This window comes from Dama dama, chromosome 11 (assembly GCF_033118175.1).
Source record: "Dama dama isolate Ldn47 chromosome 11, ASM3311817v1, whole genome shotgun sequence".
Lineage (NCBI taxonomy): Eukaryota > Metazoa > Chordata > Mammalia > Artiodactyla > Cervidae > Dama > Dama dama.
In genome coordinates, this window is record NC_083691.1 from 13131101 (window position 1) to 13158958 (window position 27858).

General features: G+C 40.9%; 1 protein-coding gene and 1 pseudogene across 1 annotated transcript; both read right to left on the bottom strand.

Moving 5' to 3' along the window:
- Window positions 1-4635: 4635 nt before the first annotated feature.
- LOC133064513 (olfactory receptor 1J4-like) lies at window positions 4636-5577 on the bottom strand. The gene has a single exon (XM_061154730.1). The coding sequence runs from the start codon at window positions 5575-5577 to the stop codon at window positions 4636-4638; it is 942 nt and encodes a 313-aa protein (XP_061010713.1).
- Window positions 5578-16365: 10788 nt separating this feature from the next.
- Window positions 16366-27544, bottom strand: LOC133064510 (olfactory receptor 1J4-like; annotated as a pseudogene).
- Window positions 27545-27858: the final 314 nt, after the last annotated feature.

The following is a 27858-nucleotide window of genomic DNA, read 5'->3' on the forward strand; positions in this document are numbered from 1 at the left end:
CAAAGAGCTGGACACGACTGAGTGACTTTTACATTCACTTTCACTGAATCTATAACTCTGGAAAAAAGACTCAGGGTTCTCCCTCTGGTAAGAGAACACACCTGAGCAAGTTATCAGAGTTCAGATTCAGCTTCTTCAACTTGGAAACAATGATCATATTCTTCATGTGAGTTTGAAGGATGCTTACGTGAGCACATAATGAAAGCTTAACAAATGGTAAGGTTTGTTGTTAGTGTCTTTGTATCACTAAGGATCGGCTATGGCTCGCAATAGACAATTCTGATTAGTAATTGTTGAATGAATTCATCTGTTCATTTATTCATTCATTTGTTCACTTAAATAATCATTAAGACTCTCTTTAAAGTAAACACTGATTTATGCTCTGGAGACAAAACAGCAAATAATATAAACAGAAATAAATCCCTTTTGTGGAACACGTACTCAAGTGTGAGAGGGTGTAGAAAAAAATTGTTAATGCAAAACGAATGGCAGGCAAATGGTGAAAAGTTCTGGGGTCTGATAAAAATCAGGCATGGAGCTAGGGAGAATCAAGAAGCTCAGAAAATACCTAGTGTTACAAGATAACTTTTTCTCATAAACCCAGACGTTTGTCCAATCAAGTGGCTCCAGGTCTGTAAACTGGTTTGCACTACTTTACGCCCGTAAGTTTGGCTAAAATGGAAAGAACCACTGATATAAAATGTTGTTGAAGCCATGACACAAGTGGAACTCATTTACACTGGTCAGCTTGGAAATTTACTTAAAAGTTAAATATATGCCAAAAAAGATAACTAATAAGGAACTACTGCATAATGCAGAGAACTCTACTCAATATTCTGTGATGACCCATATGGGAAAAGAATCTAAAAAAAAAAAGAGTGGATATATGTATATGTATAACTGATTCACTCTGCTGAACAGCAACTAACACAACTTTGGACATAAACTATATTCCAACAAATATTTTAAAAATAGAAGTAGTGTAAAGGGGAAAAAGTTCAACATATACTACATAGCACGATTAGATATTTGTCCAGAGAAAATGAATGTATATACCTATACATAGACTTACACAAGAATGTTCATAACAGCTTTATTTAATAGCCAGAAACTGGAAACAGCCCACATACCCATCAAAAAAAAAATCTCTGGTATGTCCATACAATGGAATACTACTCACCAATTTTTAAAAATGAACTACTGATGCACAGTACAACATGAATGAACCTCAAAATGCTTATGCTGAGTGAAAGCAGGCAGCAAGAAGAGAACACACACTGTAATAAACTTAAATAACTTCTTAAATAAACTTGTAGAAGATGCAAACTAACCCATGTGACAGAAACAGATTAGTGTTTTCCCTGGCGACAGATGGAAAGAGCAAAGGGAGAGCAGCCATTAGGAAAATTCATGATCATGATGGGTTATACAAATGTCAAAACTAGGCAAATAGTGTACAAAGTTTATTGCATGTCATTTATAACCCTCCAAATCCAGGTGTTTTTAAAGAAACAATAACAAAATCAAGTATGACCATGTTGTTCCTCTGCTGAATTCCTTTCAATGGGTTCCCAAATCCTCAGAATGAAAACCAGAAAGTCTGCTAGAATAGTTAATTTAATGTGTCAACTTGGCTAGGCTGCAGGACCCAGATATTTGGTCAAACACAACTCTAGATGTTTCCATGAAGATATTTTTGGATAAGATTAACATTGCAATCCGGACTCTGATTAAAGCAGATTGTCCCCCATAATGTAGGTGAGCTTTATTCAATCAGTTGAAAGAAGTGTTAATCACTCAGTTGTGTCCGACTCTGTGCGACCTATGGATTGTAGTTCACCAGCTCCTCTGTCCATGGAATTCTCCAGGCAAGAGTACTGGAGTGGGTTGCCATTTCTTTCTCCAGGGGATCTTTCCGACCCAGGAATTGAACTCAAATCTCCCACATTGCAGGCAGACTCTTTATTGACTGAGCCACTAGAAGAAGAATGATTTCCCTAAAGAAGAGGCACTTTTGTCCCCAGACTACCTTCAAACTGCAACTTGTCCATGGGTTCCAGGCTGCCAACCCACACTGCCAAATTTGGACTTGCTAGTATCTGCAATTACACAAGCCAATTCCAATGAGTCTCTCTCTCTCTCACACACACACACACAGAGACACACACATGCACACATCCAATTTGTTCTATTTCTCTAGAGAACCTTGACTAATACACCTGCTATGACCTTAAGTACCCTACAGATCTGGTTCTCTGATATCTCTAAACTTACCACCTGCCATCCCTCCCCTACTCGTCCCTGTCCAGCTATAGAGGCCCTTCAGTGTCCTTGGAATAGCCAGGCACCATCTCACCTCAGAGCATTTCTAGGTGCTAATTTCTATGCTTCAAATACTTTTGCCCAGATACCTCCATGGCTCACTTCCCTGTCCTCACTAACAACTTTGGATGCTATCCCTTCAGTGAACTCTACCTGGACCGCATGAAATCAAATTATGAGCCTCACCCCTAACACTCTTGAACCCCCTTTGTGTGAAAGTTGGGCTTCGCTGGTGGCTCAGACCGTAAAAGAATCTGCCTGCACTGTGGGAGACATGGGTTTGATCCCTGGGTTGGGAAGATCCTCTGGAGAAGGGACCAGCTGCCCACTCTAGCATTCTGGCTTGGAGAATTCCATGGACAGAGGAGCCTGGCAGGCTACGGTCCATGGAGTTGCAAAGAGTCAGACCTCACCCCTAGCACTCTTGATTCCCCTTTTTAAGTCTCCTTTATTCATAGAAGTTTTTACCTACCAACAAACCTAGAATTTATTTATATCAGACATCTTCCGTAGAGTTTACATTCCAGTAAAGTAACAACGACAAAAAATAAGTAAAGCTAATGGTGTGTTGGAAGGTTCAAAACTACTATGGAAAAAAAAGGAGCATAATGAGCAGGAGCAGGAGTGCTGAAATGTAAACTCTACAAGGGGATCCATTTTTTTTAACTTGTATTACTAGAATGTAGAGATTGCCTGACCCATAGTAGTCATGCAGTAAATATTTTTGTGTGCATAAACTGTGAGTTCATGCATTTAGTTTTATCCTAATAAAAGTGTGATATCTGGGTAAAAGACAACACTTACTTTCCCATGCTAAAAGTAATCAGACAGCAGAAGCCTGTTCTCAACACAAAAATCCAATTTAGAGGGAAAAATTGTAGTCTTCCTAGGATGGAGAAATTTGGTAATCAGTTTGACTACTCTGTGGTCTGCTACTGTCACAGGTACAATTAAATTAGAGTCTATTTCAGTTTTAGCAAACCATCAAAAGTACTTTATTAGCTAGATTCTGCATTGAGAAGCTAGCATTCTGGACTTCATTAAAACTAAAAATTAGAAACTTAACTGAATATTTGTGCCTGGAAAACACTAGACAGGAGAGAAGAAATAAGGGACTGGTTTATATCTAATTATTTGAACATATAGAAACTCTAAGTTATAATGAAAAGTTATATCACCTATTACTAAGGAGGGTTCTTTAACTTATCAAAAGAATATTCCCTAAAACTTAATCTGACTCTACTTGAGATTCCAAAATGCTCATTTCATCATAGAAAGTGAAGTGCTGTAACATGTTGGAGAATTCTGACCATCCACCACTTGAGGATCAGAAACCCAGCGTTTGAGAAGGAACATGTGTGCATGTTTGCTAAGTGGCTTCAGTCTGACTCCTTGTGAGCCTGTGGACTGTAGCCCACCAGGCTCCTTTGTCCATGGAATTCTCCAGGCAAGAATACTGGAGTGGGTTGCATGCTCTACTCCAGAGGATCTTCCTGACCCAGGGATCTAACCCTCACCTCCTGCATTGGCAGGCAGTTTCTTTACCACTAGAGCCACCAGGGAAGCCCATGAAGGTACAGCTTGGTCCAAAATACAACCATATTTCACAGCTCTAATCCTAGCCTAAATTTAAAACAAACCTGGCTTCATCATTAAAAAGGAAGCGTAAAATTCTGCTGTCATGTTTTCCTCTTAAGAGAGGTGGTTGATGTGTGTTGTTGTCTTAGCAAGTCTTTCTCTCTTCAGGAAGATAAAACAATAGGGCAGCATACTCATGAAACCTTCCTGGTGGTCCAGTGGTTAAGAATTTGCCTTGCAAGCAGGGGGCACAGGGTCGACTTCCAGTTGGGAAACTAAGATCTTACATGCCATGGAGCAGCTAAGCCTATGTGTGGCAATTTCTGAGCCCCTGGGCCACAACCAGAGAGTCCGTGTGCTGCAAAGAGAGATCCCACATGATGCAACAAAGATCCTGTGTGCTGCAGCTAAAACACAGACAAATAAATAAATACTAAAAAACAAAACAAAAACAAAAACACATAGCACAATGTATTCAGAATGATCAACCACGTATTTCACTAATATGGAGTTTGGTGCTTTGAAGACCACAAGTTGCATGTGTGTTGTGGGGCAATGGAAGAATGAATGGAAAACAGATATAACTAAAATGAAAGGAATTGGCCCAGTAACATAGTGACCATTTAAAGAATAGCTGGGAAGATGCTAGAGACATGGATGGTCAACACACAACTTTTTAAGAGGGCGTTTCTGGCAAAGTCAGTGGGTTTAAATAATAACATAGTTAGGTGAGTCTCACTTGATGAGAAGGTTATTGCTTCTGAAAAGAATTCCCAGAGCCAATTTCATGTCTCTGTTCCTTAGGCTGTAGATGAAGGGGTTCAGCATGGGGGCCACCACTGTGTACATCAGTGAGGCAATCATGTCTTTGTCCTTGGACTTGCCTGATGAGGTGGAAAAGTACAGTGCCATAATGGTTCCATAGAATAGAGACACCACAAAGAGGTGGGAGCCACAGGTGGACAGGGCTTTGCAGATCCCCTTGGTAGAAGGGATCCTCAGGATGGAGACCCCAATGAGGCCATAAGAGACCAGGATGCCACTCAGTGGGAGAATGACAACTGCAGTCCCTACAGTGAATATAAGCAGCTCATTGAGAGAGGTGTCTGAGCAGGAGAGCTTGAGCAGGGCAGCAAGGTCACAGAAGAAATGTGGGATGATGTTCTCCGCACAGAAGGACAGCTGAGCCAGGAGGATGGTGTGGGACAGGGCACTGACACAAGAGAGGAGCCAGGATCCAGCCAGCAGAAACACACACAGCCCCCTGCTCATGATGGTGGTGTAGTGGAGAGGGTGACAGATGGCCACGTACCTGTCATAAGCCATCACTACAAGAAGAAGGTTATCGATGCAGCCAAAAAGGAGGAAAAAATACATCTGTGTTATGCACCCTGCATAGGGGATGGATTGATCCTGGGTTTGCATGTTTATCAGCATCTTAGGGACAGTGACAGATGAAAAGGAGACATCAGTGAGGGCCAAGTGGCTGAGGAAGAAGTACATGGGGGTGTGGAGGTGAGGGTCCAGCCTGATGAGCAGGATGATGAGCAGGTTGCCCAGCACCGTGGTCAGGTACATGCCTAGGAACAGGGCAAAGAACACACCCTGTTGCTCTGGCCAGATGGGGAGCCCCAGGAGGAGGAACTCAGACACATGGCTCTGGTTCTCAGGCCTCATGCTCTTCTTATCTCTGCTGGGGATGAACAGAATGGGAAAGATCGGGAACTTAGACATATTGAACATGGAAATTACCATATGGTTACATACTTTCTCCCAGTGGCCATGTCATTGTACAGACAAATCTCACTGCATTTCACTCAGACATTGATGCCTCATCCAGTGTAGTGAGAACAATGAAAATGTGATCTGTCTGAGCACTGACACAGTCACTTGGAGACACCAATAACACATTAATGAATGAACATCAACCAGACTCTTCAGTGGAAATCATAACACCTCATTCTTTTTTAAACTTAGTGGAGACACTACTATAGACATTAGAGGGAGAGTAATAAATAAGATACAGTCCCTTCCATGACTTTACAACCAGCCTGCTTACGTGCTTGTGTCTGTCTTGTGCATGCACAGACAAAAACACACACTCACACAGATACCACTTAAAGTGTTATTGTAAAAGTAATACACCATGTACAAAATAAGCGCTCAACCCATAAACTCACCTCTTATCATTAGAATGACATAGAAAGAAAAAGAATTGGAGGGAGGGAGAGAGGAAGGGAGAAAGGAAGTAATGAAACATTATGTCAGTTCCTCAAAAAATTAAGCATAGAATTACCACATGATTCAGAAATTTCAGGACTTCCCTGGTGGCTCAGTGGTAAAGTATCTGCCTGCAATGCAGGAGACTCAGGTGCAATACCTGGGTTGGAAAGATTCCCTGGAGAAGGGAATGGCAACCCACTCTAATATTCTTGCCTGTAGAATTCCATGGACAGAGGAGCCTGGTAGGCTATATATAGTCCATGGGGTCACAAAAGAGTTCAGTTCAGTTTAGTTCAGTCACTCAGTCATGTCCGACTCTTCGTGACACCATGAACCGCAGCAAAATACAGTGAGATTTGTCTGTATATTGACACAGCGACTGGGAGAAATTGGTAATGTATGGTAATTGCTATGCTCAGTATGTCTAAGTTCCTGACATTTCCTACTTTCATCCATCACCAACTTCCGGAGTCCACCCAAACCTACATCCATAGAGTCAATGATGTCATCCAGCCATCTCATCCTCCATTGTCCCCTTCTCCTCCTGCCCTCAATCTTTCCCAGCATCAGGATCTTTTCCAATGAGTCAACTCTTTGCATCAGGTGGCCGTAAGTATTGGAGTTTCAGCTTCAACATCAGTCCTTCCAATGAACACCCAGGACTGATCTCCTTTAGGATGGACTGGTTGGATCTCCTTGCAGTCCAAGGGACTCTCAAGAGTCTTCTCCAACACCACAGTTCAAAAGCATCAATTCTTTGGCACTCAGCCTTCTTTATAGCCCAACTCTCACATCCATACATGACCACTGGAAAAACCATAACCTTGACTAGATGGACCTTTGTTGGCAAAGTAATGCCTCTGCTTTTTAATATGCTATCTCGGTTGGTCATAACTTTCCTTCCAAGGAGTAAACCTCTTTTAATTTCATGGCTGCAGTCACCATCTGCAGTGATTTTGGAGCCTAGAAAAATTAAGTCAGCCACTGTTTCCCCATCTATCTGCCATGAAGTGATGGGACTGGATGCCATGATCTTAGGTGGACATGTCACTAAGTGGACTTAAGTGACTAACACCTCAGAAATTTCACTTCTGATAATATGTCCCAAAGAACTGAAAGCAGGGGCTTAAAAGGTATTTGTATAGCCACGTTTGAAGTGAAGTGAAGTGAAAGTCGCTCAGTTGTGTCTGAATCTTTCTGAACCCCATGGGCTGTAGTCCATTGAATTCTCCAGGCCAGAATACTGGAGTGTGCAGTCTCTTCCTCTCCAGGGGATCTTCCCAACCCAGGGATTGAACCCAGGTCTCCCATATTGTAGGTGGATTCTTTACCAGCTGAGCCCCAAGGGAAGCCCATGTTTAAAGCAACATTATTCACAATAGCCAAAATATGAAAAGAATCTGTATCCACTGACAAATGAATGGATAAACAAAATGTGGTCTCTACATGCAATGGAATATTACTCATCCTTAAAAAGAAAAGAAATCCTGACAAGTGCTACAACATTGATAAACCTTGAGGACATTCAGTTCAGTTCAATTCATTTCAGTCACTCAGTCGTGTCTGACTCTTTGAGACCTTATGAATCGCAGTACGCCAGGCCTCCCTGTCCATCACCAACTCCCACAGTTTACTCAAACTCATGTCCATTGAGTTGGTGATGCCATCCAGCCATCTCATCCTCTGTCATCCCCTTCTCCTCCTGCCCCCAACCCCTCCCAGCATCAGGGTCCTTTCCAATGAGTCAACTCTTCGCATGAGGTGGCCAAAGTATTGGAGTTTCAGCTTAACATCAGTCCTTCCAATGAACACCCAGGACTGATCTCCTTTAGGATGGACTGGTTGGATCTCCTTGCAGTCCAAGAGACTCTCTCAAGAGTCTTCTTCAACACCATACATAGTTCAAAAGTATCAATTTTTCGGCACTCACCTTTCTTCACAGTCCAACTCTCACATCCATACATGATCACTGGAAAAACCATAGCCTTGACTAGATGGACCTTTGTTGGCAAAGTAATGCCTCTCCTTTTTAATATGCTGTCTAGGTTGGTCATAACTCCTTCCAAGGAGTAAGCGTCTTTTAACTTCATGGCTGCAATCACCATCTGCAGTGATTTTGGAGCCCAAAAGAATAAAGTCTGACACTGTTTCCACTGTCTCCCCACCTATTTCCCATGAAGGGATGGGACCGGATGCCATAATCTTCATTTTCTGTATGTTGAGCTTTAAGCCAACTTTTTCACTCTCCTCTTTCACTTTCATCAAGAGGCTCTTTAGTTCTTCTTCATTTTCAGCCATAAGGGTGGTGTCATCTGCATATCTGAGGTTATCGATATTTCTCCTAGAAATCTTGATTCCAGCTTGTGCTTCATCCAGCCCAGCATTTCTCATGGTGTACTCTGCATATAAATTAAATAAGCAGGGTGATAATATACAGCCTTGACATACTCCTTTTCCTATTTGGAACCAGTCTGTTGTTTCATGTCCAGTTCTGTTGCTTCCTGACCTGCATACAGGTTTCTCAAGAGGCAGGTCAGGAGGTCTGGTATTCCCATCTCTTTCAGAATTTTCCACAGTTTATTGTGATCCACACAGTCGAAGGCTTTGGCATAGTCAATAATTAAGAAACACATGTTTTTTCTGGAACTCTCTTGCTTTTTCGATGATCCAGCGGATGTTGGCAGTTTAATCTCTGGTTCCTCTGCCTTTTCTATAACCAGCTTGAACATCTGGAAGTTCACAGTTCATGTATTGAGGACATTATGCTAAGTAAAATCAGCCAGTCACAAATATGTAAATACTGCATGATTCCACTTAAATGAGATTCTTAGAATGGTGAAATTCATAGAGACAAAAAATAGAATGATGGTTGCTGGGCCTTGCATGGGAGGATGAAAATGAGGAGTTATTATTCAGTAGGTGCAGAATTTCATTTTGGGAAGATAAAAATGTTCTGTAGTGGATGGTGGTGATGGTTGTGCAACAATATGAACATAATTAATGCCACAGAACTGTACCCTTAAATATCATTGAAATGGTAATACTTATATCATATATATTTTAGCACAATAAAAATGTGTTAATTTAGAAATATGTCACAAGGGTTAATAAGCATTGACTAAAAAGAAGCAGTCAAAAGGAGAGTGACCCAAAAACTATATAAATCAATTCATTATTTAGGCAAAATGAATGACCAAGATCCCAGATCAGAAACTAAATATAACAAAGACATGAGAAGACCATCAAGCAAGATCAAGAAGCTTCCTGAAAATGTGTGTTGACTTCTGGAGTCTCCCTCTCACATCCAGGGCCCAGACTATGGTCCCTAAAGATGAGCACATCTATAGCACTTGACTCACTACACTTAAAAAAAAATTTGGAATACATATTAATATCTGCCTTCATAAATCTGCCTGACAATATAGATGATAAGATGCAGGAGATGCCAGTTCGATTCCTGGGTAGGGAAGATTCCCTGGAGGAGAAAAGGGCAACCCACTCCAGTATTCTTGTCAGGAGAATCCCATGGACATAGGAGCCTGGCTGGCTACAGTCCCTGGGGTCATAAAGCTCGGACATGACTGAGTGACCGAGCATGGCACACATAATTGCCTTCATGTATGCCACTGTCTGTCCCTTCCCTTCTCCAGTGTTTTAAAATGGCTGAGTGAGTTCTGAGCATGCTCACAAAGTGAGTCACATGAGAATTTGCCCAACATTGTGGTCAGAGAGCCAAGACATTACAGATGCTGTAGGACCAAAAAGTTGTATCAGAATTCACAATCATCAGATTAACTAGACAGGGTTCCAGAATTGACTCCACCATGTCCCCCAAAGTAGAAATATGGAAATAATTAAATGTTGATGGAAAAAAAGCCCTGGAGAACTTCAGTAACCTTCAAGCCACCAAGACAAATTGCTACCAACTTGGCATATAGAAGACTTTGTATAGAGCTGCCTGTTTATGTCTAGAGCTGAGACAAGAGAAGAGTCAGGCTGTGAGGCTGTCTCCCCAGGCCAAATGCATACACTTGTTTCTAAGTCCCTCACTTAGCTCACTCCACTCTACATTCATTCAAAGAGAGGAGAATAAGATTATGAGTGTGTTGTACAGAAAACAGACACACAGAGTGACAGAGAAACAAAACCCAAGGTGCTTCTTTTTGACCCTTTCTGACTTATCTTAGACAAAAGTGTAGAGGTTTTTATGGACTCCGACCAACTTACGCACAACTTTAAAATGAAATACTTTGTCTTTATACAACTTAAATATCTTGCAAACAAAAACCCTTCTACACTGTTGGTGCAGATGTAAATGGTGCAATTGCTTTGGAAAACAGCATGGAGTTTCCTCCAAAACATTAAAAACAGAATTACCATATGATCCAGTGATCCCACTTCTACCCAGAAGTGGGTATACATCAGAAAGAATAGAAATGGGTATAGGAGTGGGTATATATCAGAAAGAATAGAAATCATCTACTCCCATGTGCATTGCAGTACTATTCACAATAGTTAAGTTATGGAAACAATTCAAATGTCTATTGTCAGATGAACGGGTAAAGAAAATATGGCATATATACATACAATGAAATATTATTTTGCCTTTAAAAAAGGAAATTCCGACATTTGTGACAGTGGGGATACATTATGGAGGACATTATGCTAAGTGTAATAAACCAGTTCATTAAGGAAACATATTGCATGATTTCAGTTTAAGAAATTCATAGAAGCAGAGAATAAATGAAGATTATCAAGGGCTGGAGAGGAGGGGAAAATGTAGTATGTTATTCAATCAATATAAAGTTTCAATTATGCAAAATGAATTAATTCTAGAGACCTGCTATACAGCATATTTCCTAGAGTCAAAAATTTTATATTGTACACTTAAAAATTCATTAAAAATTTTTAAAAATTCATTTATTACCACAAAAAAGGGACAAAAGGAAATTTTTAGAGTAGATATGTTGATGACTTGATTGTGGTGATGGTTTTACATGTGTGTGCATATGTCCAAACTCCTCAAACTGTGTACATTAGATATGTACAGTTTTATATAACAATCACACAGCAAAAGCTATTTTAAAAAAAACATGCCAAGACCACATCCAGTCACCCAGACAGTTCACAAACAGTACACCCACACAGAGAAACTCCACTACACACACTGAATCACTTATAGTCAAACTCAACACACAAATAACACACACATACCAGTACAAGCCCACACCTATGCATTGCAAGAGAATTCCAGCCCTCCATGGTCTGTTACCAGCCCATTATAGGACGTTCTACAGTGATGAAAATATTCTACATCTGCTTGGTTCAATACAGTAGCACTAACCTCATGTGAAATATTTCATGGGAAATAGATGGGGAAACACTGGAAACAGTGTCAGACTTTATTTTTTTGGGCTCCAAAATCACTGCAGATGGTGACTGCAGCCATGAAGTTAAAAGACACTTACTCCTTGGAAGGAAAGTTATGACCAACCTAGATAGCATATTAAAAAGCAGAGACATTACTTTGCCAACAAAGGTCCATCTAGTCAAGGCTATGGTTTTTCCAGCGGTCATGTATGGATGTGAGAGTTGGACTGTGAAGACAGCTGAGTGCCAAAAAATTGATGCTTTTGAACTATGGTGTTGGAGAAGACTCTTAAGAGTCCCTTGGACTGCAAGGAGATCCAACCAGTCCATCCTAAAGGAGATCAGTCCTGGGTGTTCATTGGAAGGACTGATGTTGAAGCTGAAACTCCAATATTTTGGCCACCTCATGCGAAGAGTTGACTCATTGGAAAAGACCCTGATGCTGTGAGGGATTGGGGGCAGGAGGAGAAGGGGATGACAGAGGATGAGATGGCTGGATGGCATCACCGACTCAATGGACATGAGTTTGAGTAAACTGTGGGAGTTGGTGATGGACAGGGAGGCCTGGTATGCTGCAATTAAATGGGGTCTCAGAGAGTTGGAAACAACTGAGCGACTGAACTGAACTAAACTGGCTGAACCTCATGTGACTACTAAAGACTTGAAATATAACTAGTGCAAGTAAGAAAGCAAATTATTCATATTAGGTAATTTTAATTCATTTTAAATTTATGGTCACTTGTGTGGCTGGTAACACCATTTAGTCAGTGTGTGAACCAAAACACACTTTTTCTCTCTCTTTCTCCTAGTCCTCACACCAATGCACATTTCTAGGAAAAGAGATGGTTCCCCACCTTGCTCAGATCGATGTTGATTTTTGCTGGTCCAGGCTGCTACCTAAACACCCATCTCTTATACCTCCATGATCTAAGGATCTTTAGCACCTTCCATGCCTGATTACAAGAGCTAGAACAATGAGCAGGAAGATTCATTTCTACCAATAGGACCAAGGCCCCAGGGAACTCAGCCCAAGCTTCGGGCTAGAGAAAAAACCACCTAAGCTAATTGGCCAATTTCTTGCCTTCCTCTTGAGATAGATCCTTGCAGAGGGCAAAGGGCTGAGCCACAGGAGTCCTAGGAGAAGACGTCCCTAATGTCAGTGACATGTTAGCCATCCCTCTGCCTGGTCAGGAGGAGGAGGAGAAGAGGTGAATGCCCTTAACCTTTGAAGAACCCAGCAATGGACTCTGCCTCCCCATATGTCACAGTAAGGTCCAGACTGAACAGTATTAACCCTTGAGAGTCCCACACCACTGACATCGAACTGTATTAGAGCACTCGTTTCACTGTCACTATTTATTCCATCTGTATAGAACCACAAAAGACCCACAGAAGCCAGAACAACCTTGATGAAAATGAACTAAGATCTAATAAACTAAAGGAATGGTTACCCATAGGCAACAGGTCAGGAGTGGAACAGAAAGAATGTGGAATGGGAACCAGTATTGATATGGAATATAAAATTTGAGCTTGTTTAGACATATTAAAATCCACGAGCTCAAGTTGATACATACCCAATGCAAGCTTGACACCATAGTTCTTTCCAGCCTCTGCTTTTCCATGTACATGGCATCTTTCCCCAACTGATGAATTACTCCCTTTTCCAGAATAGGTCTATTTATTTGCTAAATCTTTGAATACAGTAATTTCAGAATCTTGAACTCAAACCACTGTTAATGACAAACTAACTTCAGCTCAAACACTTTCTTAATGTTTTTTTTACTGTGAGAGCAATTTACATACAAAATTCAGTGTTTGATAATTACTTAATTATTTTATTTTCCCTGTTAGTCTGATTATGGTATTAATTTGAAATATAGTTAAGCTCATTTTTTGTTTTATTCTACTTTGCTTTATTCTCCATTATCTTCTATTTATTTTTTAGTAGGTAAAAGATAACATAGCCAAATTATACAAACAAATATACTCATCTCCTCATCTTTTCCTATCTTATTCCCACCCACCTCCTGTAGGTAAACAGTCTCTTTAGTTTCTGATTTATTGCTTGTGTGCTTCTTGCTCAGTGAGAAGTTACATGTATATATTGGGTTGGCCAAGAAGTTCATTCAGATTTTCCATACCATTTTATGGAAAAACTCAAACAAATACTTTGGCCAACCAAGTATTAGATTCCCTTCATTTTTACACAAGAAGTAGCATTCTATAGATGCTCTTTCACACATATCTTTTTTCCATTTAATAATATAGCTTTGAAATCCCTCCACATTGATTCATAATTTTTGTCATTATTTTTTCATAGCTACAAAGTGCTCATTTGCAATGCTGTTCCACAGAGTTTCCTTTGAAGCCCTAGAACAGGAGAACAGTGATAAATATACCAAATGCCATCTAACTGTATACTTCAAATTGTTAAAATGGTACATTTCATGTTGCATCATTATACTACAATGGGCTTTCCGGGTGGCTCAGTGGCAAAGAATCCACCTGCAAATAATTGTAGGACACAGGAAATGCAAGTTCTATATCTGGGTTGGGAAGATGCCCTGGAGAAAGAAATGGCAACCCATTTCAGTATTCTTGCCTGGGGAATCCCATGGACAGAGGAGTCTGGCAAGCTGCAGTCCACGGGGTTGAAAAGAGTTGGATACAACTGAGTGACTGAGCACACACACATATTATACTACAATAAAAAAATTTTTAAGGAAAAAGCAAGACATAATTTCTACATAAAGCACAGAAGAAGAATTGTAAAATAATAATATATGATTAATTGTTCAATAGGGAGGGAGATGAAATAACAAAATAAATGTTTAATTAATCAAAAAGGAGTAAGAGAAGAGAAGATAAATGTGAAATCAGATATCTTAATTAGAAAACTTGTAGATATACGGAGACTTCCCTGGCAGTCCAGTGGTTAGGACTCTGTGCTCCCAGTGTGGGTGGCATGGGTTCAATCCCTGTTTGGGGAACTAGAATCCTACATGTCACATGATTCAGCCAAAAAAAAAAAAAAAAACCCCAAAAAATAAGCAAAAAGGAAAAAAGAAGAAAGCATATAGAAATAATGGACAATATAAATTCAAATACATTCTATCATTTTTTATTAGATGTTGAGATAAATTCTCCAGAAATACAATGATTGTCAATCCACATAAAAAGAGCAAAACCCAACTTTACACTCCTAGCAATTGACACTTTACAGATAAAGCCATAAAAATGTTTCAAGCAAAGTGATGGAAAAAATACCACGTAAACAACACTAACCAAAAGAAAGCTGGGAGTGGTTTAGTCACTAAGTCACGTCTGACTCTTGTGACACCTTGGACTGTAGCCGCCCAGGCTCTTCTGTCCACGGGATTCTCTAGGCAAGAGTACTTGAGTGGCTGCCATTTCTTTCTCCAGAGGATCTTCCTGACCCAGGAATCAAACCTGGGTCTCTTGCATTGCAAGCAGATTCTTTACTGACTGAGCTATGTGAGAAACCCCAAAAGAAAGCTAGTATATCTTACTAACATCAGAAGTAAACGAGATGTTATGTTAGGGGACATTACTAAAGAGAAATGTCTCTTAATTATAAATGCAGTGGTATTCGATTAAATGAATAAAAATGGCTCTCTATTGTAGGGGAGACTTGCTTTGTAGTATTTGCTAATTTCCATAGTGTTCCATTTATTTCATATCAGTCCGACTCCTTGTGAACCATGGACTGCCTCACACTAGGCTTCCCTGTCTAAAAACAACTCCCAGAACTTGCTCAAAAGTGTAATTCTCCCCAATTATGATTGATTTCAATCCACTAGCATGCTGTCATTGAACATGGATTTGGAATAAGGTATTCACAATCACCTTGAAGCCAGTGCATCCAATTTCAGCACACTTTACATAAAAGAATCAGTAAACCAGGAGCAAATCATGATGCTAAATCTGTGTGTCCTCAACAACATAGTATAAAAATGTTTTGCATAATATTTTTCACATATTTTATGAGATAATGAAAAAACAGAAAAAAACAAATTTAAGAATATAAAAGAAAAAAAAAGAATATAAAAGAGTCCAAGTAACAAACTGGACCTTGTTGGCATATTAACAACACTACAACGTGACAACTGGTCCTATTACTTCAAGGCAAATAGATGGGGAGAAATGGAAATAGTGACAGACTTTGTTTTCTTGGGCTCCAAGATCACTGCAGATAGTGACTGTAGCCATGAAATTAAAACATACTTTCTCCTTGGAAGAAAAGCTGTATCAAAACTAGACAGCATATTAAAAAGCAGATACATCACTTTGGTGACAAAGGTCCATGTAGTCAAAGATATGGTTTTTCCAGTAGTCACATACGGATATGAGAGTTGGACTGTGAAGAGTGCTGAAGAACTGATATTTTTGAACTGTGGTGCCGAAGAAGACTCTTGAGAGTACCTTGGACAGCAAGGAGATCAAACCAGTCATTCCTAAAGGAAATCAACCCTGAATATTCACTGGAAGGACTGATGCTGAAGCTCCAATACTTTGCCCACCTGATTCAAAGATCCAACTCACTGGAAAAGACTCCAGTGCTAGGAAAGATTGAGGAGGAGAAGGGGGCAACAGAGGATGAAATGCTAGGATGGCATCACCAACTCAATGGACATGAGTTTGAGCAAACTCTGGGAGATAGTGAAGGACAGGGAAGCCTGGCATGCTGGTGTTCATGGGGTTGCAAAGGCTGGACATGACTGAATGAGTAAACAACAACATGAAAGCAGAATGCATATTCATTTGAAGTTACACGGAGTTGCCAACCATAGAATAATTTTAGAAGATATATATCACCGTGCTCAAGACTGTCAACAGAGGATTTAGTGATTCTCATCTGAAGAAGTTACCCCTAAAGACAAATATTTCTAGAGCTTGTTTTATATCTCTGTTTCTGAGGCTATAGATAAAGGGGTTCAGCATGGGAGTAACCACTGTATATATGGCTGAAGCAATTATGTCTTTGTCATTGGAGTCCCATAATGAGGAGAAAAAGTAAGCACCAGCAAGTGTCCCATAGCACAAAGATACCACAAAGAGGTGGGAGCCACAGGTGGAGAAGGCTTTAAAGAGTCTCTTAGTGGAGGGGACCCTCAGGACAATGGTCCCTATACGAACATATGAGCCCAAGATGCTACTCAGAGGCAAGATGAACAGCATTCCTCCTTCGGTAAAGATGACCAGCTCATTGATGGAAATGTCTGAGCAGCTCATCTTCAGGAGGGCAGGGAGGTCACAGAAGAAGCTGGGGATGGTATTTCAGCACAGAAGGACAGCTGGACCAAGAGGAGGGTGTGCAACAGGGCATGGATACAGCAGAAGAACCAGGACACAGCTACCAATGAGATACACAGCTCCTGCCTCATGACAGTGGTGTAGTAAAGTGGCTGACATATGGCCACGTACCTGTCATATGCCATCAATGCAAGAAGGAAGTTGTCAAGACAGCCAAAAAGTATGAAAAAATACATCTGGGAAATGCATCCCACATAGGAGACGGATTGTTGCTGAGTCTGCATGTTCATCAGCATCTTTGGAACTGTGGTAGTGGAAAGGGAAATGTCAGAGAAGGCCAAGTGACTGAGGAAGAAGTACATGGGGGTGTGGAGGCGAGTGTCCAGCCTGATGAGCAGGATGATGAGCAGGTTGCCCAGCACTGTGGTCAGGTACACGCCCAGGAACAGGGCAAAGAACATGCCCTGTTGCTCTGGCCGGATGGGGAGCCCCAGGAGGAGGAACTCGGACATGCTGCTCTGATTTTCCTTCCTCATGCTCCACTCATGTCTGCTGAGGATGAAGGAGGGGGAAAATGTCAGAAGCTTTGATATTGTGATTATGGCTGCCACACTAAGGTCTCTCTGTCTTCCCTGGTGGCTCAGACAGTAAAGAGTTTGTCTGCAATGCGAGAGACCCGGGTTCAGTCTCTGGGTTGGAAAGATACCCTGGAGAAGGAAATGTCAATCCACTCCAGTACTCTTGCCTGGAAAATCCCATGGATGGAGGAGCCTGGCAGGCTATAGTCCATGGCATTGCAAAGAGTCAAACACAACTGAGCGACTAACACACACACACTAAGGTCCCTAACTTACTCATAGAGAAGAAGAATTTTCTCCTAAATTTCTTTTATCACCTAATGCTATCAGAGCAAGTGAAAATCCTCGACGCTCAATAGATTAATTTGAATGGAGACCAGAGTAAATTCATTCTTTAGTTTTCTTTTTAATTAACCATGTTTCTGGCACTAAGCTTTTGACTAGAAGGTGAAAATTGCTCAGTCGAATCTGACTTTTTGTGGCCCCATGGACTATACAGTTCATGGAATACTCCAGGCGAGAATACTGGAGTGGGTAGCTGTTGCCTTCTCCAGGTGATCTTTCCAACCCAGAGATCGAACCCAGGTCTCCCACCCTGCAGGCGGATTCTTTATCAGCTGAGTCAGGATACAGGAATAAACAGGATGCACAGGGCCTCTTCTGTCTGGATACTAACCCTCTAAGGAACACTTGCCAAAGGACTGACTAACGCAGTGGACCTGAAGCCAGATCATGCTGTGATCCTGGCCGCACTGCTTTCTAGCTGTGTGACTTGGGATGCTAGTAGAGGCTCGTAGCCTCTTGTTGTGCCTCTGTAATGCTGAGATACCAATATCACACATCACACATTCTTAGAGTTAATCAGAGGGTTATAATTCAATGCACATTAATTAGTTCATTAATTATCTAAGAGCAGAATTTTATCGATTACTTTTATGACAGGATAAGTATCCAAAAACCCAGTATCAAATTCAGGGACTTAATAAAACAGTGTTATGATCAGCACAAGGACCAAGAAACTGGCCTAAAATTTGCATCTATCTGAGTTCTCACACCCTTAAGGTGAACTTCTGAGTTTGGATCCTATTAGTGGGATAAATTCCCTGGGAGAACATATCTTTGTTGTTCAGTCACTCAGTCACATCCGACTCTTTGCGACCCCATGGACTGCAGTACACAAGGCTTCCCTGTCCTTCACTATCTCCCAGAGTTTGCTCAAACTCATGTCCATTGAGTCGATGATGCTATCCAAATATCGCATCTTCTGTCGCCCCCTTCTCCTCCTGCCCTCAATCTTTTCCAGCATCAGAGTCTTTTCCAATGAATCGATCTTTTCATCAGGTGGCCAAAATACTGGAGCTTCAGCTTCAGTACCAGTCCTTCCAATGAATATTCAGGGTTGATTTCCTTTAGGATTGACTGGTTTGATCTCCTTGCTGTCCGAGGGACTCTCAAGAGTCTTCTTCAGCACCACAGTTCGAAAGTTCAATTCTTTGGCACTCAGGCTTCTTTATGGGTCAACTCTCACATCCGTACATGACTACTGGAAAAATGATAGCTTTGACTATACAGACCTTTGTCAGCAAAGTGATGCCTCTCCTTTTAATACATTGTCTAGGTTTGTCATAGTTTTTCTTCCAAGAAGCAAGTGTCTTTTAATTTCGTGGCTACAATCACTGTCCGCAGAAAATAAAGTCATCACTGTTTCCATTGTTTCCCCGTCTGTTTGCCATGAAGTGATGGGACCAGACGCCATGATCTTTGTTTTTTTAATGTTGAGTTTTAAGCCAGATTTTTCACTATCCTCTTTCACTTTTATCAAGAGGCTCTTTAGTTCCTTTTTGCTTTCTGCCATTAGGGTGGTGTCATCTGCCTATCTGTGGTTATTGATCTTTCTCCTGGCAATCTTGATTCCAGCTTGTACTTCATCCAGCCTGGCATTTTGCATGATGTATTCTGTATAAAAGTTAAATAAGAAGAGTGACAATATACAGCCTTGACATACTCCTTTCCCAATTTGGAACCAGTCTGTTGTTCCATGTCCAGTTCTAACTGTTGCTTCTTGACCTCCATATAGGTTTCTCAGGAGGCAGGTAATATGGTCTGGTGTTCCCATCTCTCTTAGAATTTTCCATAGCTTGTTGTGATTCACACAGCCAAAGGCTTAAGTGTAGTCAGTGAAGTAGCAGTAGATATTTTTGTGGAGTTCTCTTGCTTTTTCTATGATCCAGCGGATGTTGGCAATTTGATCTCTGGTTCCTCTCCCTTTTCTAAATCCAAATGAATATCTGTAAGTTCTTGGTTCATGTACTGTTGAAGCCTAGCTTGGAGGATTTTGAGCATGACCTTGCAAGTATATGAAATGAGTGCATTTGTGCAGTAGTTTGAATATTACTTGGCATTATCCTTCTTTGGGATTGACATGAAAACTGGCCTTTTCCAGTGCCTTGATCACTGCTGAGTTATGAAAATTTGTTCACATACTGAGTGCAGCATTTTAACAGCATCATCTTTTAGGATTTGAAATGTCTCATCCAGGATTCTATCATCTCTGCTAGCTTTATTCAGAGTAATGCTTCCTAAACCCCGCTTGACTTAAACTCCAGGATGTCTGGCTCTAGGTGAGTGATCACACCATCATGGTTACCTGGGTCATTAAGACATTTGTTTGTACAGTTCTTCTGTGTATTCTTTCCATCTCTTCTTAATATCCTCTGCTTCTGTTTGGTCCATACTGTTTCTGCTATTTATTGAGGCCATCTTTGCCTCAAATGTTCCCTTTGTGTCATTAATTGTCTTGTTTATCTTCTTGTCAAGAAATAACCATCCTTCTGTACATGTATCTCCAAACATTTCTGGTGCTTCATGTTGACTCGGATCTGGGTGTTCATAGGTAGGAAGACACCTGAGTTCTGGGATCTGAGAGCTAGGAGATACTGAAGGATTGGAAGGGTCTATTGGAATTTGGTTGCCTAATTGACCATTCATTATTTCCCAATATTGATCTTCACACTGAATAATTATTGACATACAATGAACACTTTGCTAGACGAATACATTTTTAGATAACAGCTTCACTAATTTTTCTCAACAGTCCTAAGAGGTAGGTATTATTAACCTTCATTGTCAACATACTCAGAAGGAGTAGGAAGCTAGCTTGTTCATACTTAGCCTCTATAGTCACAATCATCTCTTGTGTTTTTTTAAAATTTATTGCAATGTCTATTCCTATGACTTTACTATTTCTGACTCTCTTTAGTTAGAGAAAATAGTCAGGACCTTAAGATGTGTTATTTCAAGATCTGATGGAGTCTTCTGCTCAGATAACTGTCAACACTCATATTCCTGCTATTCTTTAGTCTTTAAATGGCTTTTATTTGCCTTCAATTTTATTCAATCCATCAGTGTTTATTTATATCTGGAAAGTAGAGAAAACTTTCTTGCCTTGAAAATTCCACGAACAGAGGAGACTGGTGGGCTACAGTCCATGGAGTCGCAAACAGTGACATGACTGAGCACAATTACACACACACACACACACACACACTCAAACTATTAATAGGTGAATACAGTCAGGATGTGAGTCAGCAAAAATCACAAACAAAATGCACATGTACAATTCAGCTACACACAGAGATCTCTCAAGCATCCTCTACACAGATACTGCAGTCCAGGAGGTTATTCATATTTGAATCATGAGCCACACAGAAGGTCTTACACACAGCACACAAGCAAAGAATGCAAGTCAAATGAGCACACACTGATAGGAAATTTCCAGCTTCTCTGGGAATCCAGTTACACAAACACACATAATCATACAACACAGCACACACACACAGATGCATGCAATGTCCCTCATGGTCACACATGCACACATTTACACGCAGACACACATGCACCACTGTGGAGATGTCTGGGCTCCTCCTGAGCTATAACGGTGCTATGAGTTCAGATACCTTCCGCTTCTTTCTGTTACCTGAATCTTCACTTTCTCCCCGAAAGACCCAGCATCCAAAGAAAAAGAGCAAACCTTGGTGGCCCAAGGGCCTTTACAGACTCTCATGTCTGTTCAGCAGCCTCAAAACCACAGGCAAGAAGGTCTCCTTTGACTGATTAGAAAGAAACCCCAGAGAGAAATAGCCCCCAGTTCCTGACTAGAGAAGCAGTCAACTGGGGGCTAATTGCCCAGCTTCCTCCTGGCCCCTCAGGCGGGAGCATACTTGGAGTACAGAGGGGCTGAGCTATACCTGGAGCCACAGGAGAAATTGTCCCTAAAGTCAGTGGTACCTTGGGCTTCTGGTCAAGTCTCAGCTGGGAGGCAGCTGTTCCCCCATTCCCTGTGGCCTCTGCATCGTGAGTTCAGCTTTTCTCTACTGATATATGGTACACACAGTCCTTATGATCTCAGCAAGCTTCTGTAGGCTTCCTAACATCTACACTGGCTTCTGTTAGAACACAAAGTCCCTTAAAATGTACAGGTCTTCACACTCTTCTGTGAGGTTCTCTAGGGTATGGTCTATGCCTTGTTCAGGAGTAGGGGAACTGAATCTATAACTTTGAAAAAAACTCAGGGCTTACCCCTAGTAAGAGAACATGACTGAGAAAGTTATCAGAGAGCTCAGATTCAGTTTCCTCAAAGTAGAAGTAATAATTGTTTTCTTCACGTCAATTTGAAGGATGCATAAATGAGTTTTATGGAAAGCTTGACAAATGTTAAGGTTTATTGTCAATGTCTTTATCACTGAGTTCGTGCACACTAGGTCGTTTTAGTCGTGTCCAATTATTTGCAACTTTATGGACTGTAGACCACCAGGCTCCTCTGTCCATGGTATTCTCAAAGCAAGAATATTGGAGCAGATTGCGTGCCCTCCTTCAGGGGATCTTCCCCACCCAGGGATCCAACCCACGTTTCTTAAGTCTTCTGCATTGGCAGGTAGGTTCTTTACCACTAGTGCCTCCTGTGAAACCCCTTTTGTCACTAAGGATCAGCTATGGCTCACAATAGACACCTGGTCATCGCTGAACTGGGGAAATGAATGGCAACCCAAACCAGTATTCTTGCCTGGAGAATCCCATGGACAGAGGAGCCTGGCGGACTACAGTCCATGTTGTGGCAATGAGCCCAGGACAGGACTGAGCGCCTGGATACACACACACACACACACACACACACAAAATCGCTGAATGAATTCATCTTTTCATTCATGTGCTTAAATAATCATTAAGGCTCTCATAAAAGTAAACACTAATGTATGCTCTGGAGACTTAACAGTGAATAATATCAACAGATATATATCCCTTTTGTGAAATACACACCCAAGTAGGAGTGGTGTAGAAAAAAAATTATTAATGCAAAATGAATAGCAGATAAATGGTCAAAAGTGCTGGGGCATGATAAAAATCAGACACAGAGTTAGGGAGAATGAAGAAGTTCTCAAAAGACCCAGTGTCACAGGGTTATTTTTCACAGAAACCCAGATATCCCTCCAATCAAGTGACTCCAGATCTGTAAACTCGTTTATACCATTGCACACCTATTGGAATGGCTAAAATGGAAATGGCTAAATGAAAAGGACCACTGCCATCAAGTGTCACTGAAGCTATGGCAGAGTTGTAACTCTCATACACTGCTTGTGGGAATATGAAACAGTTTGAAATTTTATTTTAAAGCTAAACATATACTGAAATAGATAATTAATAAGGACCTACTGCATAGCACATGGAACTCTGCTCAATACTCTGTAATGACCTATTTGGGAAAAGAATCTAAAGCAGTGGATATACGTATAATTGATTCACTTTGCTATACAGCAGGAACTAATATAGCATTGTAAATCAACCATATTCCAATCAAAATTAAAAAAATAAAAGTAGTGAAGTGGGGAAAAAAGTTAAAGTATACATTAAGTTCCTTACATATGAATAAGTTCTGTTCTGAGAGTGCGTTTATTAGTTCAATTTGCTCACAAGTCCAACAGAGTTGGCATAGGTACCCAACAAACACAGTCGGCTGTACAGTACTATAATTTATAATATTTTTCACACAATACATAAAAGACAAATACAAAAAAGTAAAGAAAACATTTTTAATCTTATAGAACAGTACCTTGAAAAGGACAATAGTACAATATAACAACTTGTACAAAGGGACACATTTGCATCTTTGGAAGTTTGCAACTTGAGGTTACTGTACCTAGCATGGGACTAGGTATTTGTCCAGAGAAAAAGAATGTATACATCTATACACAGATTTATACAAGAATGTTCATAACAACTTTATTTAATAGCAAAAACTGGAAATAGCCCATAGATCCATCAAAAAAGCTGTGGTATATCCATGCAATGGAATACTGTTTACCAATTTTTAGAAATGAACTGCTGATATACAGCACCACATGCATGAGTCTCAAAATGCTTACACTGAGGGAACGAAGGCAGCAAGAAATAAACACAAACTGTATGATTCCATTTAAATTAATTTCTTTTTTTTCTTTCTTTCTTTTTTCTTTAAGTCACTCAGTCATGTCCTACTCTTTGTGACCCCATGGACTATACTGTCCATGGAATTCTCCAGGCCAGAATACTGGAGTCGGTAGCCTTTCTCTTCTCTAGGGGATCTTCCTAACCCAGGAATCGAACCCAGGTCTCCCGCATTGCAGGCTGATTCTTTACCAGCTGAGCCACAAGGGAAGCCCAAGAATACTGGAGTGGGTAGCCTATCCCTTCTCCAGCCGATCTTCCCAACCCAGGAATTGAACCGAGGTCTCCTGCATTGCAGGCAGGTTCTCTACCAACTGAGCTATCAGGGAAGCCCAGAAGATGCAAACTAATCCATGTGACAGAAACAGATCAGTGTTTCCCCTGAGGACAGAAGAGACAAGCGGAGAGAAAAGTAAGGTAGGTGCCAGGAAAATCCATGATCTTTAAGGTCAGCAGTGATAGTCTTATGGGTGTACACAAATGTCAAAACTAGTCAAATAGTGTACATTAGATGTACAAAGTTTATTGTATGTCACTTACACTCCCCCAAATCTGGGTGTTTTTAAAGAAACAATTAAAAAAAAAAAACAAAAACAAGTGTGGCCCTGTTATTTCTCTATTGAATCCCTTTTTATAAGGGTTCCCAAATCCTCAGACTGAAAACCAGAAAGTCTACTATAATGGTTCATTTTATGTGTCAACTTGGCTAGGCTGCAGGACCCATATATTTGGTCAAATACAACTCAAGCTGTTTCCACGAAGCTATTTTTTGGATGAGATTAACATTTTAATGCTCACACTCTGATAAAGCAGATTGTCCTCCATAATGTAGGTGGGTCTCATCCAATGAGCCGATGGTCTTAAGAGAAAAACTGACCCCCGACCCTGGCCAAGAAAAGAGAGGCATGTCTATTCTCAGACTACTTTCAGACTCAAACTATAAGTTTTCCATGGGTTTCCAGGCTGCCAACTGACCCTGCAAAACTGGACTTGCTAGTGTCTACAATTATATGAACCAATTCCAATAACACTCTTTCTACACACACACACACCATTCGTTCTATTTCCCTAGTGATCCTTGACTAATACACTTGCTATAACCTTAAGTGCCCTACAAATCTGACCCTCTGATATCTCTAAGCTTATTGCCTACCATTTCTCCCCAACTCAGCCCTGTCCAGCTGCACAGGCCCCTTAATGTCCCTGGAACAGGCCAGGCACACACTCACCTCAGAGTATTTCTAGGTCTGATGTCCATGCTTGGAATACTTTTACCCAGATAGCCCCATGGCTGACTTACCTGTCCTCACTAATGTCTTGTTTGCTTGTTACCTTTCCAACAAGCTCTACCTCCTGGATCATACAATGTTAAATTATGAACTCCATCCCCAGCGTGCTTGCCCTCCCTTTTTATGCCTCCATTATTCATAGAAGATTTTGCCCAGAAGCAAAACTTAGGATTTATTGCAAATGCAAAACCCATCTTCTGTAGAGCTCACATTCCAGTAAAGAAGCAGTAACAATTAAAAAATAAGTAAAGCTTATGGTGTGTTAGTTCAAAACTGCTATGGAAAAAAAAGGAGTGTGATGAGCAGAATCAGGAGTGCTGGAATAAAAAGTCTAAAAGGGGATCAATTTTTTAAACCTGTATTCCCAGAAAGTAGAAAATTGCCTGGTATATAGTGTCATGCAGTAAATATTTTTGTGTGCAAAAATTGTAAATTTATGCATTTAATTTTTTCCTATTAGAAGTGAGACCTCTGGGAAAAAGACAACACTCATTTTCCCAGACTAAAATTAATCAGACAGCTGAAGGCTACTCTCAACACAAAAATCCAACTCAGAGGGAAAAATTATAGTCTTCCTAGAATGGGGAAATTTGGTAATTTGACTGACTACTCTGTGGTTCCCTATTGTCAGAAGCACAGTAAAATTAAAGTTTACTTCAGTTTTAGCAAACCATCAAAAGTACTTTATAACTAGATACTGCATTGATAAGGTAAGCATTCTGGACTTTACTAAAACTGAACATGAGAAACAATATTTGTAGCTCTGGAAAAGACTAGACAAGAAAGAAGAAATATGAAGTTGGTTCATATCTTATTTATTTCAACAGTTAGAAACTGCAGATTATAAAGAAAAGTTACATCACCTATTACTAAAGATGATTCTTTAACCTAGCAAAAGAATATTACACAAACTTAAACTGGTTCTACCTGAGATTCCAAATGTTCATCATAGAAAAGTAAAGTGCTATAACATATTTGAAAATCCTGACCATCTACCACCTCAAGATAAGAAACTCAGGATACGAAAATGTATAGCTTGGTCCAAAATGGAATTGTGTTTCATGCCTCTAATCTTAGCCTAAAACAAACCTGCTTTCATCATCAAAACAGAAGTATAAAATGTCAGCATAATGTTTTCCTTTTGAGAGTGATGGTTGGTGTGTGTTGTTATCTTAAGTCTTTCTCTCTTCAGGAAGATAAAACAATAGTGCAGCATATTCAAATAAGTCACATATTTGACTAATAAGGAGTTGGGGGCTTTGAAGACCACAAATTGCATGTGTGTTGTGGGCAATCCCATACTGAGGATTATGGAAGAATAAATGGGCAGTAGATATGACTAAAGTGAAAGGAATTCATCCAATAACATTGTGACCACTTAAGGACAGTTGGTAAGATGCTAGAGACATGGATGGTAAACACGCAACTTTTCAAGAGGGTATATCTGACAACGTCAGTGGGTGAAATAAGAACATGGTTAGGTGATTCTCACTGGATGAAAAGGTTATTGCTTCTGAAAAGAATTCCCAGAGCCAATTTCATGTCTCTGTTCCTTAGGCTGTAGATGAAGGGGTTCAGCATAGGGGTCACCACTGTGTACATCAGTGAGGCAATCATGTCTTTGTTCTTGGACTTGCCTGATGAGGTGGAAAAGTACAGTGCCATAATGGTTCCATAGAATAGAGACACCACAAAGAGGTGGGAGCCACAGGTGGACAGGGCTTTGCAGACCCCCTTGGTAGAAGGGACCCTCAGGATGGAGACCCCAATGAGGCCATAAGAGACCAGGATGCCACTCAGTGGGAGAATGACAACTGCAGTCCCTGCAGTGAATATAAGCAGCTCATTGAGAGAGGTGTCTGAGCAGGAGAGCTTGAGCAGGGCAGCAAGGTCACAGAAGAAATGTGGGATGATGTTCTCCGCACAGAAGGACAGCTGAGCCAGGAGGATGGTGTGGGACAGGGCACTGACACAAGAGAGGAGCCAGGATCCAGCCAGCAGAAACACACACAGCCCCCTGCTCATGATGGTGGTGTAGTGGAGAGGGTGACAGATGGCCACGTACCTGTCATAAGCCATCACTACAAGAAGAAGGTTATCGATGCAGCCAAAAAGTAGGAAAAAATACATCTGTGTTATGCACCCTGCATAAGGGATGGATTGATCCTGGGTGTGCATGTTTATCAGCATCTTAGGGACAGTGACAGATGAAAAGGAGACATCAGTGAGGGCCAAGTGGCTGAGGAAGAAGTACATGGGGGTGTGGAGGCGAGGGTCCAGCCTGATGAGCAGGATGATGAGCAGGTTGCCCAGCACCGTGGTCAGGTACATGCCCAGGAACAGGGCGAAGAACATGCCCTGCTGCTCTGGCTGGATAGGGAATCCCAGGAGGAGGAACTCGGACACATGACTCTGGTTCTCAGGCCTCATGCTCTTCTTATCTCTGCTGGAAATGTCAGGAACTTAGACATACTGAGCATAGCAATTACCATACATTACCAATATCTCCCAGTGGCTCTTTCAATATACAGACAAATCTCACTCTATTTTGCTCACACATTGACGCTCATCCAGTCTGGGAACAACAATGAAAATATGATCTATCTGAACACTGACATATTCACTTGGAGACATCAATCAAGCATCAATAAAGCAAACATCAATCAAACTCTTCAATGGAAATCAGTAGAGTTCATTTTTTTAACATAGTGGAGACACTGTGAGAGACATTAGGAGAATAATAA

What these genes read in the sequence shown, in the direction of transcription:
- LOC133064513 (XM_061154730.1), bottom strand. Translation starts at nt 5,577, where the DNA reads ATGAGGCCTGAGAACCAGAGCCATGTGTCTGAGTTCCTCCTCCTGGGG.